This window comes from Salvia miltiorrhiza, chromosome 6, assembly GCF_028751815.1.
Source record: "Salvia miltiorrhiza cultivar Shanhuang (shh) chromosome 6, IMPLAD_Smil_shh, whole genome shotgun sequence".
Classification (NCBI taxonomy): Eukaryota; Viridiplantae; Streptophyta; class Magnoliopsida; order Lamiales; family Lamiaceae; genus Salvia; species Salvia miltiorrhiza.
The window spans coordinates 12,736,294-12,748,843 of record NC_080392.1 but is presented as its reverse complement, the minus strand read 5'-3'; the positions used below and the strand labels follow the sequence as shown (position 1 = coordinate 12,748,843).

Genomic DNA, 12,550 nt, shown 5'->3' with positions numbered 1-12,550 from the left:
ATAGATATTATTTAGGCATAAAATATTCTATGTTATTCAATTTCATAAAAATAAAAAAAAAAAGTCAAGAAGCTAATAATATATATCCATGCGTATCTATCTTAATTTTTTTTATTTTTTTCCCTTTAATATCTTAATTTCAATACATATATTCTTTGAAATTATTTGTATATATATATATATATTGTGTTATTCTTGAATGTTGATATATAGTATAGTATAGTATATAACACTATATATATCGTGTTAATTAATCCATATCTTTAAATTTAATATATATATATATATATATATATATATATATATATACTCAAAATCCGTCCCAAATAAATGCATGCTTGTTACCCAAAAAAATCATGCATGTTACCAAGTGAATTATGCAAGAACCGATACATAAAGGACAAAAATATCTTTCTAAAAAAATTGATTATCTTTTGATAGACATAAAGCCGATACAATCGGCTTCAATCACTTTTTTTCGTCCATATATCTTATCTCTATTTAACACTATATTTACCTTCCTTCACTAGGATTTTTTACTCACCAATATATACATATCGGCTTCTTCACTTTTTTTTACCCACCGAGAGAGTTCAAAATATTGAAACACGTCGGACACAAGCTTCTTCATCATCCATGGCATCTTCTTCACAGGTTTTTATTTTTAATTTTCATGAAATTGAATAGAATAGAATAATTTATGCTAAAAAACGATCGGTCCGGCCGGATAAATTGGTCCGGCCGAGTACATTATTTAAATGAAACATACGGCCGGATTGATTTTTCCGGGAACTTCACCGGCCGGACTGATCGTTTTTTAGCATAAACTATTCCATTTTAATTAGTTGTATGTTTATATTAATTATTAGTAATTTACTGAATTTAATTTAATTATATTTGTTTAAGTAATCATTATTGAATTATTATTGCGAGTTTTGCTGGGTATTACATTGCATTGTTTATGTGTGTTTTGTGCAATTTAATAAAATAAAGTATTTTATGCCTATAGAGCAACTATCCGGCCGGTACTATGCCCGGAATAATGCGTCCGATCGGAACAGTTTCAATCTGAAATGTACCCGGCCGGATACATTTTACCGGACACTTCACCGGCCGGATAGTTGCTCTTTAGGCATAAAATACTTTATTAAATCTATTTGTATGTTTACGTTAATTATTACTATTTTACTGAATTTAATTTAATTATAATTGTTTAATTATTAATTATTGAAACTGTTATTGCTTGGTATTAATTAAGTTGCAGTTTTTTAATATTTTACTGAATTTAATTAAATTGCCTGGTATTAATTGTAGTTTAATATTTTACTGAATTTTTACTGAATTTAATATTAAATTGCTGAATTACTCGAATTTTACTGAATTTAATATTAAATTGCTGAATTTTACTGAATTTTCTTGAATTTAATTGCAGTTTAATATTACTGAATTTTACTGAATTTTAATATTTTAATATTACTGAATTTTAATATTACTGAATTTTACTGAATTTTAATATTACTCGAATTACTATTTTAATATTTTACTAAATTTTACTATTTTACTCGAATTTTACTATTTTACTGAATTACTGAATTTTAATATTTTACTAAATTTAATTGCAGTTTAATATTACTGAATTTTACTGAATTTTGCTGAATTTTACTGAATTTAATATTAAATTGCAGTTTAATTAAATTGCTTGGTATTGCTTGGTATTAATTAAATTGCAGTTTTTTAATTATGCCTATTTGTATTATTTTTAATATTTTACTGAATTTAATATGGTTTTCATTTTGTAAATGAATAGGCGAATGTCCCATATCTTCGTCCCGACACTATTGACCAGACGGAGGTTGCTATCAGCACCTACTATAGGGATTCGCATTTTCCGGAGCTGGTTGAAACTTTAAATGTGGTCGGCGAACAGTGCAATGAAGGGTTATTGGGAAGATTTAGAGCATCATGTTTTGGGCATTTCACTGATTGGAGGCCCGGCCCGAAGAGCAATAAAACATTACACCAGATTGTATCGAGGCAGATTGTGTCAGAAGCCGATGAGATGTGCTTCTTTCTGTGCGGAGCACGAGTCAGATTTTTCCCTGCGGACTACGCATTAGTGACTGGGCTCAATTTCGGGGGATCGATGTTCGATGCGACTTTACAGCACGACTGCAGTCGCGTGGAGGCATACCGACGATTCTGCGGTGGGCGAACCATGACAATACAGGCGCTCATCAAACGCGTGTGCAATTTGGATCGTCGAGTGGATGATGAGGATGGGAGCCTGTACCTTCGTGTTATCCTCGTGTGTGTGGCTCACACCCTTGTTCTTGGGTTGGATGCGCGGGTATAGCCGTGGCTTTGGGTGTTGGTGGATGATCTGGTTGCATTTGATAGATTCCCCTGGGGCGCGTATTCGTATAAGATGTTATGCCATTGTACGACAGAGATAGGAACCGGCGAGAAGTATCACTTCTACGGTCCTTCGTGGGCTTTATATGTCTGGGCATTGGAGCGCGTCCCGGGCCTCGGACAGATGGTGGCAGCATCTAGCGGTGATCCGACAGCGCACCCTCGATGTTTGAGATGGACTTTCAGGGGTAAGCCCCGGCTTCACGGTTTGCGAGATCTATTTGAGGGACAGGTAATCAGTTATTTCAGAGTTAGTGTTTCACCGTTACTGGTTTTACTTATGTTCTAATATATTATCTATGTTGCTTTCTAGGGTGGTGTCCTGCCCCTGGAGCCCGATGGTGACGATCTGGCGAGTCACTACTTCATATCAGCGCTGACATCGGGCGAACTCTCGGTGAGCTTCAGGCCCCCGACAACCCATTAGCTCGGGGTGTCCAATTTCCACAGCACATCGGAGCCCGTGTTGTGGAGGAGCGCGGGGACGAGGAGGATGTACCTAGACAACCTCGTATGACTCGTAGTCACAGTGTTCGGGGCCCTGTGAGGGATGCTTGACCTCACGAGCTGGCTCGTCATTCAGTAGATCCGGGAAAGCGCCCAGCGCCGCATACTTCTTCATCGACGAGCGGATCTCGGACTGTATCCAGTCCCAGCGAGGGTGAGATGGACCGTAAGTGGGTGAAGGAGACGATCCGTCAGGAGATTAAGAAGGCCTTCGGCAAATTCCTGGATAAACTGAAGGGCAAGGGCAAAAAGGATAGGTGCAAGAAGAGCAAACATTTCCAAGGGTCTGACGCCCCTGATGATGATGACCAGCGACGGTCCCCTGATGATTACCAGCGACGGTCTCCTCCAAAGCACAGAGCCCCACCCAGTGCTTCAGGGCCCGACGCTTCAGGGCCAAGCGTTTCACGTCCCTGCGACGACGACCCCCGAGATGAGGAACCACGCCATCCAGAGACCCAGCATTATGATGCACGTCCTTCAGATTATGATTCTCGCCCAGCAGAGACCCCGGATTACAACGAGCAGTGGCGGGCCATGATGCAGTCTGGTCAGGGCGACTACACACCGGCACAACAGACTTTTGATTGGTCGACCTATGTCTACCCTCATGGCTCTTCCCCATTCCTGAAGCCGCAGTATAGGACAGAGCCCCCGATATTCTTTGCTGAGCCGCTCACTTCTGTTGCACCATATGAGTGGGGACAGTCTAGTTCTGCAGGGCAGGCTCAGACGTAGGAGCCTGAGCCACAGGTAGAGCAGCCACAGGCACTGCTGCTGCAGCACCAGGCAGAGCAGCCACCGCGTCGCAGTCAAAGGGTGAGGCGTCCGTCTAACTTTCAGAGATCGCCTTGGGTTAATAGTTGAATGCCACGTCCAGTGACACAACACTGCAGTGACCATTATGAGAAGTGGGTTGCTAGATGTCGAGCGGCTGGTGAGGTGTATATCAAGGCCAGTGGTGGTGTGCGGGAGTACGACGACTTCGCGCGGGTGGAGAATGTCAGCCAGGAATTCACAACTGGGGTAAATAATCTATTGATTTTAACATTGTTAAATTATTTTCTACTAACTTTCTGATTTTAACTTTGTTGCAGGATATTGACTTGTATTTTTTGACCTTGAGAAATAGACTTCGAGATTCCCTGGATTTACTTGATGACGTAAATATGAATAACACAGTCATAGTAGACACGGATTGGTTTGTAAGTAAACTTTCATTATTTATATGTTTTCATTGGTGCGGATATAAATTATTAATTACTTATTTGATCTGTAGATATACCTCAAGAAAGAGTGGGACGCTCTATTGGTGAAGTGGGCAGGAAGTGAGTTTACTCCAGCGGAGTATCATGTATTGACTAGTACAGCAATGGCTGATGGTTGGGAGCCTGAGATAGACTAGATCTGCGCTATACGTGGAAAAGCACTTCGGGGCCATGAACTTCCTTCTGGTCAAATAGGATGGATGGATGCCACACAGGTAATCAGTTAAACAATTATTTGTCATTAGTCATTTGTGCTTTATCGTTGTTTCTTATCAATTCATTGTGGTTTGTCATAGGTTCTCATGCCAGTCATAATTGGTCACCATTTTATCCTATGTCGGATTCGGTTAGGAGAAGCCGTTTGCGAGGTCTATGACCCAGTATTCCACAATCTTAGTGTTCAAAATCAAAGGGCTCGATATGGTGACCTACTACCTTGACTGAGATTGTTGCCAGTTGTCCTTCAGTTGTCGAAGTGGCTAGACGACACATCCATTGATTCGACAGTGGCAAATGAGAGGTGGCCAATTATGACGGCGGAGTTTGCTCCAGCGGAGGTTCAGTTTCAGCAGCAGGACGCTGTCAGCTGCGGGCCTTTCATCTGCATGTATGCTGAACGACTGATATCTGGCTCTCCATCCATTGAGTGGGGTAATAGCAACGTGAGGGCATATAGGAGCAAGATTGCTAGATCTATATTTTCGTTGTGTGAAACTTGGAAGGCCCGATGCAGTAGACTTGGTTTTACATAGTGTTGTATATTGTTACATTCATGTGTGGTTCTATTTGGTTATTCAACGAACTTTATTTCCAGTTAATCATTTCAGCTTATCGAATAATAAGATAATTCAATCAATATCATTAACTGTTACAACACACAAATACAAACCACTACTCCCTAGGCTCAGTCGCCCTGCCAGCGCACGTTCTCTTGCTGTGTCCTTCTTCATGGCAGATGCTGCACTTCTTTGGTTTACGACGCCTGATACTAGAAGACTCATCTGCTTGTATGTTGCTGCCTTCACCACCACCTCGATGTCTACCTTCTTTTGGGCACCCCAATTGACCTTTTACAATCAGAGGTAATACAACCTGCTCAGCGATGTGCTCGGGAACCAACCACTGGCATCTCGGCGGGAGATTATTAACTTCGCGAGAGTAAGTATCGATAAGAAATTCGTTCGTGTAGTACGAGTCTACATACTCCGCGATCGTATCACCGGCCTCACTATAAAAACAAACAAACTCCGACAGTAATCAATATAACGAACATTAGAACATATTTACATTTCACTGAACCCGCCTTAGAAATAATGCGCGTACCTTATTGCAGCGATTGAATGAGAACAGGGCAGTTGGTCTAGCTGGAATACTCGACATTCGCATTTTTTCTTCTCCAGATCCACCTTAAAGCTTCTGTCAGCAGTTTGCACCTTATACTTCATGCCACTCAACCTTTGTGCAGTGTATCGACGACTTTTTTGGACTTCAATAGCTACCCTTTTACCGGCCTCAGCAGTCAAGCCTTGCTCGATTTGTTGTGCAGCCCTTAGTCGCTCGCTGAACCATTTCTCAATAACAATTTTGATTGCCTCTAACATCGAGCAGATAGGAAGTCTTCTTGCCCACAACAATCTGGAATTAAAAGCTTCAGCAGCATTTGATGCCATAAAACTGTAGCGTCGCACAGGCACAGGACACATCGAACGAGCCCACTTTTTCGGCCTAATCCCCATTAGTTTATCGTACGCGGCTCTCTTCATAACCTTCAGGGAGTTCATAGCCCTAGTGAAGTCGGACTTCTCGTACGCAAATGCAGCTTGTCGATACACCTCGACCACTGCCTTACCGTAATGCTTCAGGTTATTTTGCAAATGGTAGTAGCATAGGCCGTGGGTGGCATTTGGTAACTCATTCCTGATAGCATTGGCAATGGAGATATGTTGATCAGAGACAATCAAATGTGGATTGGCTTGGCCATAAACACGTCGAATGCGTGACATGAAATAAGTCCACGATTCATCGTTCTCTTTCGGGCCAACACCATACGCGAGTGGGAACAAACTCTCGTTGCCGTCCTTCGTCACTGCAACAAACAAAATACCCCTATTCTTGCCCTTCAAGTGTGTGCCGTCGACGACAATCACTGGCCGTAAGCTGAACATGAAAGGGGTAGCCGAAGCTGCAAGAGCAACAAATAAATGTTTGAATCGGCCATCATCGTCAACTTCCCACTCCACCATCGAACCAAGATTGGATTGTCTCAACATGTATAAGTACTTGGGCAGCATCTCGAAGGACTGATCATGTCGACCATAAACCATCTCAGTCGCTCGATTACGGGCTCGCAATGCAACATCGTACTTGATCTGTACGCCAAACTCACGTCGCAGCTCCAGCTGGATAGCCTTCGGCTTCAAGATCTCGCAGTTGTCGTGTATTTTCTGTGCTAAATATGCTGCGACGACTTTTACGGGGGCCTTTATTCGCGCTACGCACCCTAGCTCACCGTCGCATGAGTGCTCATTGGTTAACTTATACACTCCCCAAATGGCTCCATCTTGTGACGATGCATGGAGCTTGAAGGGGCACGTATCTGAATGCTTGCATTTGAAGTAAATTCGTCTGCTGTCTGATTTGGTGACAGAAAATTCCTTGCCCTGCTTCATGTTCCACAGACCGATTGCAACGATCATATCATCTTTGCTATTGAAATACATATTCTTTGACAACTCCCGAGACAGTAGCTGATAATCTTCAATATCCACAAGTGCCGCTGCAGCGTCCAACGGGATAACCGGAACTAACCAATTAGTTAGTTCATCTGCTCCAGGAACCTGTTCGTCATCATCGTCATCGATCTGCAAATTCTGCCAACCTGTATATTCAATCCCCGCCCTTCTCACGTTCTCTGGCTCCGACAAGTCTTCAGAGGCGCTTGTATCAGTCTCGGCTTCAGACGATGGAACATAATCTTCATCTACATTACCAGCATTCTCCACAAACTGAGGCTCGTACGTATATTGATCATCAGCTGGACCCCAACAACGATCAGTTGTTAGGTGATCGTAATGGTACGGATTTGGCTCATCCCATGAAGGCCAACCCGTTGACTGATCATTACCCCAAGTGACCGACGGTTCAACAATTTCTTGCGCCGGTGAATCTCCGGCTGATAGGTCTAAATAAACATATCTTTGGATTGTTTCCGATCCGTCCCCACCTTCGAATGTTGCACTGGATTCACCTCCATACCCGGAAGATTGAGGGAGATCGAACGAAGGAACATACACTTCTCCACTATAATCGTCTTCGACAACATAAATCTCAGGAAAATGTGGCTGGGACACCAGCAACTGAAGCAAATCATTGTCATCAGCAAGAAGATTTTTACTGTATACCCTGCCATTTAATCCCTTCGTCAAATAATACAAGTTGTAATTAGTGCTCAATGAATTCTCCAACATCAGGTGATTTATCATGTACACCGTAGTGGCCATTGTGTCTCCGAAAATATGCAAACTCTTTGAAGAGCCGTCGATGTACTCATAACCATTGAAGCCACCTCCATAATTAACCAAAAAGTATCTCCCATATTCATTCATCTACAGAAAAAATAATAAATAAATAAATATATGATGTAAAGGGAATAAAATGTAAAAATACAACATATAACATGTTAATACACTCGAAAAGCATCTGTCCGCCCGGGGAAGTTTCCGAGGAAATGTGTCCGGCCGTGTATTACATAATATATAATTACACACGACCGGACACATTTTCAAGGACACTTGTCCGGGCGGACACATGATTTTCGAGCATATTAACATGAGTTATGTAGCAAGATATATGTATAGAACTAAAATGTAAGTAATAACTACTAATTAATACTTTAAAACATGATAGAATGTGCTCTAATTCACATGTATTTCCTTCAAACGTAGCTTTAAATCATAGTATGCTATAATATGCTAATAATTCACATAAGCATATAGGATAAAACAAAACATTGAAAATAAACAATAACCAACTTAAATTACATTTCAAACGTAAAATGACATACCTTTAAACGTTCGGATGAGAGAATTCACAAATAATAGCTTCACCACTTGGAAAATATTAGAATTTCTATTAAGTTTGAGTGTTTTTTCACTTTGAGTGTTCGGATGAGAGAATTCACTCATATATAAACAAAGATTCCTTCATTTCACGTGAATTTCAATGAAATTAGAGTGTTTGACATGAGTACTTTACTGACAAGGCTATTTCACATCATATTTGTCGTTTATCATCAAATTTTTTTTAAAAAAAATATATGTCCGTTAATTGAAGGCTAATTAATCGATGGAATATAAATACTAAAAATTAACACAATCGATATTAGCACTCAAAACACACAATGGAACCAAAAAAACATCTGTCCGATCGGAACAAATGTGTGTCCGGCCGGTAAAACCTTGTGTCCGGTCGGACACTTGTTTTTTTCGGTCGGACAGATTTTATTTTTGTTCCAATGTGTGTTTTGAGTGCTAATATCGATTGTGTTAATTTTTAGTATTTATTTTCCATTGATTAATTAGCGTACGATTTACTTGTAAAACCTTCGATTTTAATTCAAAAAGCATGACCTCTCCTCTCTACGCGAAACCCTAGCCCTAGTTCCTGCTGCGCCGTCTTTCGTTTTCCGGCGATGTCTGCCTCGCCTCGAATCTCTCCGGCAGATAAGGGGGGGCTTAACCTCCCACCGGTGTCGAATAACTTTCAACCCTCGTCAGTTGCTACCGCTAGTGCTTCGTTAAGAAAGGAAACTACTGTTCCGAATTTGTCTTCGGAAACTACTGCGGCCGTTGACAAGACTACGACGCCTAAAGACTCCTATGCAAGGATCACGGCTCCACAACGTACCAAAAAACCTGATATCCCTGCGCATAAATTTCAGGCGCTCCGTCCGATCAATATTGGTGATAATGGAGTTCTCAAAGTTCCACGTGATCTGCAACTTTTCCAAGCCAACAAGTTCCAGCATGCCATTATAGGACGTTTATTGTTGAATAAAGGAGAGAAACCGAGAACCACGCGTGATCTCAAATCTGAACTTCAATCTCTTTGGGCGATTAAATCTCCTTGGTTTTTAATGCCTATGGGAAAAGGCTATTATACGTTAAAATTCACCACTCCAGAGGACAAAGCCACAGCGAAAGCTCACGTCATATGGGATTTGAAGGCTGGCTCCATACGCCTGCGTGACTGGGTTCGTTATTTTAACCCTTATAAGGAATCGTCATCTCTTGCTCAAGTTTGGGTGAGAATTTATGAACTTCCAGTCGAATTTTGGCATCCGGAAGTTCTCACAGGGATTGGTCATTGGCTTGGGCAACCGCTGAAAATAGACGGCAACTCGTTGGATGATGAAGTTGCTCATTTCGCTCGCATTCTGGTGGAAATTGACTTGGCTAAGAAGCTACCGGAGAATCTCACTATTGATGGTGGGGATTATGCTTTTAAGATTGATTTTAGTTATGAATATCTTCCTCTTTTTTGTACCAGATGCAAAATTACCGGACATTCGGCGGATAAATGTCGTAAGGGAAGAAAGGAAAAGCAATCGACCGAGGAGGTGCCAATCATTAAAGAGCCGGAATGGCATCCAATCAAACATGGGGCGACAAGCATAAGAACTGCGAAACAAAAATCTGATGATCAGGGTGCTACACACAAGGATCTGTCTGGTCCTGATTTTACTAAAAAAGGGGATCATCAAACTGATAACCGTTTTGAGGTTTTGGAGAACTTGGAGATTCAGGAAACCATATCTACGGTAAAGGGGATTGGCTCATCACCCAGCAACTCACGGAAGAGATTGGATATTACTATGATGATTCAAGATAAAATTACTTCGCCTGCGCAAATTTTGCAGAGGTCGGAGGATGTTGATCAGACTAATGAGTGCATGGGCGGCAATGACTCTTTGGATAACATGGACAAGGAAAAACAGACGTCGGACCTGGATGAAGTCAGAGGTCCGAAACAGCAAGACGCTCCTAACAAACAGTTGACGGAGGAACGGGCGACACCTTCTTTGAATCAGAAAGAAGAGACACAGCAGGTGCTCTTGGATACTAATACTAATTTCATCGATCTGGAGAACCAGAAAGTGCAGAGGTTGAAAGCTAAGGATCAAACAGTTTCGCTGCAGGCGACTCAGGAACATTCCGATTTGCCGAAACGTGGTCGGGGAAGGCCTTCCAAACAAGATCAAGCTGCCCGCAATCACAATAAAGCCTTGCTACAGCAGCAAGAAAATATCAAAAGCAGGCTTAGAAAGTCGGTGGAGTCGGGACATAAACCGAGAGACTATATCATAGATTATAGTAATACGGATAATTTTAGTACAATGGATAACATTGCTACCAAAAGTTGGGCTGATGAAGTGGAGCTGGGGGAAGCCCAGCCCAGGAATTCTCTCTAATTCAATGAATATGCTTGTTTGGAATGTCCGTGGTCTTACGGACGAGTCCAAACGGCTCCTTAAGGAGCATTGTAACTCCTTTTCGCCTATTATTGTGGGCTTGATTGAACCCAAGGTCAGATTTCATAAAGTGAGGCAGAGCTATTGGCGTTCTATTAACATGGTACCTCGTCATCAAAACTCCAGGGCTACGCGTCGTTCCAACATCTGGTTTTTAGCTCACCCCTCTGTTGCTACGAGAATTATCCATTCTTCGGAGCAGGCTATCATCGCCGAGTGCAGTTGGCAAAATGCTAATTTTCGTGTAGCTGTTATTCACGGAGCCAATGATCAGATGACTCGCCGGAATTTGTGGGAGGATTTGCTTTCTTTTACTCAGGGGAACACGGTGTTCATTGGGGATTTTAATGCTGTCAAGGGTGCTCATGAGAGATTGAGCACGGCTATGCCTTCGAGGAGTGCTTGCAGGGATTTCTGTGATTTTATCGAAGCTACTAATTTCATTGAATCTCCCACGTCTGGTCTCTATTTTACTTGGTCTGGTCGACGTCTTCTACCTAGACATGTCGAGTCTAGGCTTGATCGAGCTCTTTTCTCTATAGGCTTTGCTGAGATTTGGCCGGAAATTGTTTCCCATGCTTTGCCTCGTGTGACTTCGGATCATTCCCCTTTGATCTTTAAGTGCAGCTCGAATAATACTACTGCTCGAAGACCTTTTAAATTCCTTAACATGTGGGTGTCTCATCCGAGTTTTCTTGATATGGTGAAGGATTCTTGGTCTGCAAGTGCTGATATTCGTTGCCCGATTTTTAGAGTCATGTTCAAACTTCGGAGGCTTCGTGGTGACATCCGCATCTGGAATAAGACGACTTTTGGTAATGTTGACATGCAAATTCAGGAGGGTCAGCGAAATCTGATGGATGTGCAGCAAAAGATTTCTGACATAGGTTACACTGAAGATCTTTTTGACGAGGAAATTGCGGCCCAAGCTAATCTCAATGTCACTCTGACAAGAAAGAACATGCTCCTTCAGCAGAAAAGTCGAGCCAATTGGTTAATGGATGGGGATAGAAATTCTGCCTTCTTCCACCGTATGATTCGTTTTCGGAAACAGAACCATCGCATTGCACATTTGAGAATTAATGGTGTGATGACTTATGATTCGGATGTGATCCAACAGCATATAATTGACTTCTTTTCGAATCTTTTCAAACAGGATGGTCAGAATCATGTCGAACGCACCTTGTTGGAAGCCATAATTGATGAGTGTGTCACTACGGACCAGAATAACCGTCTTATTTGTACCCCGAATGACGATGAGATTACTGCTGCGGTTTTTGGGATGGATTCTAACAGTGCTCCGGGTCCGGATGGCTTCTCTGGGAGATTCTTTCATAGCTGCTGGCATATTGTTAAAGTGGATATTATTTCTGCGGTTAAGGCTTTCTTCTTGAACTCGTATTTGCCGACTGGTTGTAACTCCAGTACGTTGATCCTTATTCCGAAGAAAGAGTCTGTTGATACTGTGGCGGATCTGCGTCCAATCATTCTCTCTAACTTCCTCTTCAAGATAATTTCGAAGATTCTCGCCACTCGGCTTGGTTTGGTGGCGGCGGCAACTGTCTCGGGTAACCAGTTCGGTTTCATTGGAGGTCGGTCAATTCATGATTGTATTATGCTGGGGTCGGAGGGTTTTAATTGCATGAATCGCACGGGTCGTAAATCCAACATGGCCTGCAAAATTGACATCAGCAAGGCGTTTGACACTATGAGTTGGAGTTTTATTACTCAGGTGCTCCGTGTTAACGGTTATCATGAGAAGTTTATTAACTGGATCACTATTATCTTTCAGTCCGCCCGTATCTCCATTTTTTATAATGGGCAGTTGAGTGGT

The 12,550-nt window shown here is 42.0% G+C and overlaps 3 protein-coding genes across 3 annotated transcripts; 2 read left to right on the top strand and 1 right to left on the bottom strand.

Annotated features, from left to right (window-relative positions):
* The first annotated feature begins 603 nt into the window (after positions 1–603).
* LOC130990506 (uncharacterized) lies at positions 604–2,970 on the top strand. Its single transcript, XM_057914735.1, has 5 exons — positions 604–654; positions 1,808–2,334; positions 2,398–2,644; positions 2,726–2,809; positions 2,863–2,970. The coding sequence occupies exons 1-5, from the start codon at positions 637–639 to the stop codon at positions 2,968–2,970; spliced, it is 984 nt and encodes a 327-aa protein (XP_057770718.1). The 5' UTR covers positions 604–636.
* Positions 2,971–5,078: 2,108 nt separating this feature from the next.
* On the bottom strand, positions 5,079–7,596 carry LOC130990505 (uncharacterized). The gene is made up of 4 exons (XM_057914734.1): positions 7,589–7,596; positions 7,025–7,487; positions 5,511–6,847; positions 5,079–5,415 (listed from the first exon to the last, which is right to left on the bottom strand). The coding sequence occupies exons 1-4, from the start codon at positions 7,594–7,596 to the stop codon at positions 5,079–5,081; spliced, it is 2,145 nt and encodes a 714-aa protein (XP_057770717.1).
* Positions 7,597–8,877: 1,281 nt separating this feature from the next.
* Positions 8,878–10,656, top strand: LOC130990504 (uncharacterized). Its single transcript, XM_057914733.1, has one exon. The coding sequence runs from the start codon at positions 8,878–8,880 to the stop codon at positions 10,654–10,656; it is 1,779 nt and encodes a 592-aa protein (XP_057770716.1).
* Positions 10,657–12,550: the final 1,894 nt, after the last annotated feature.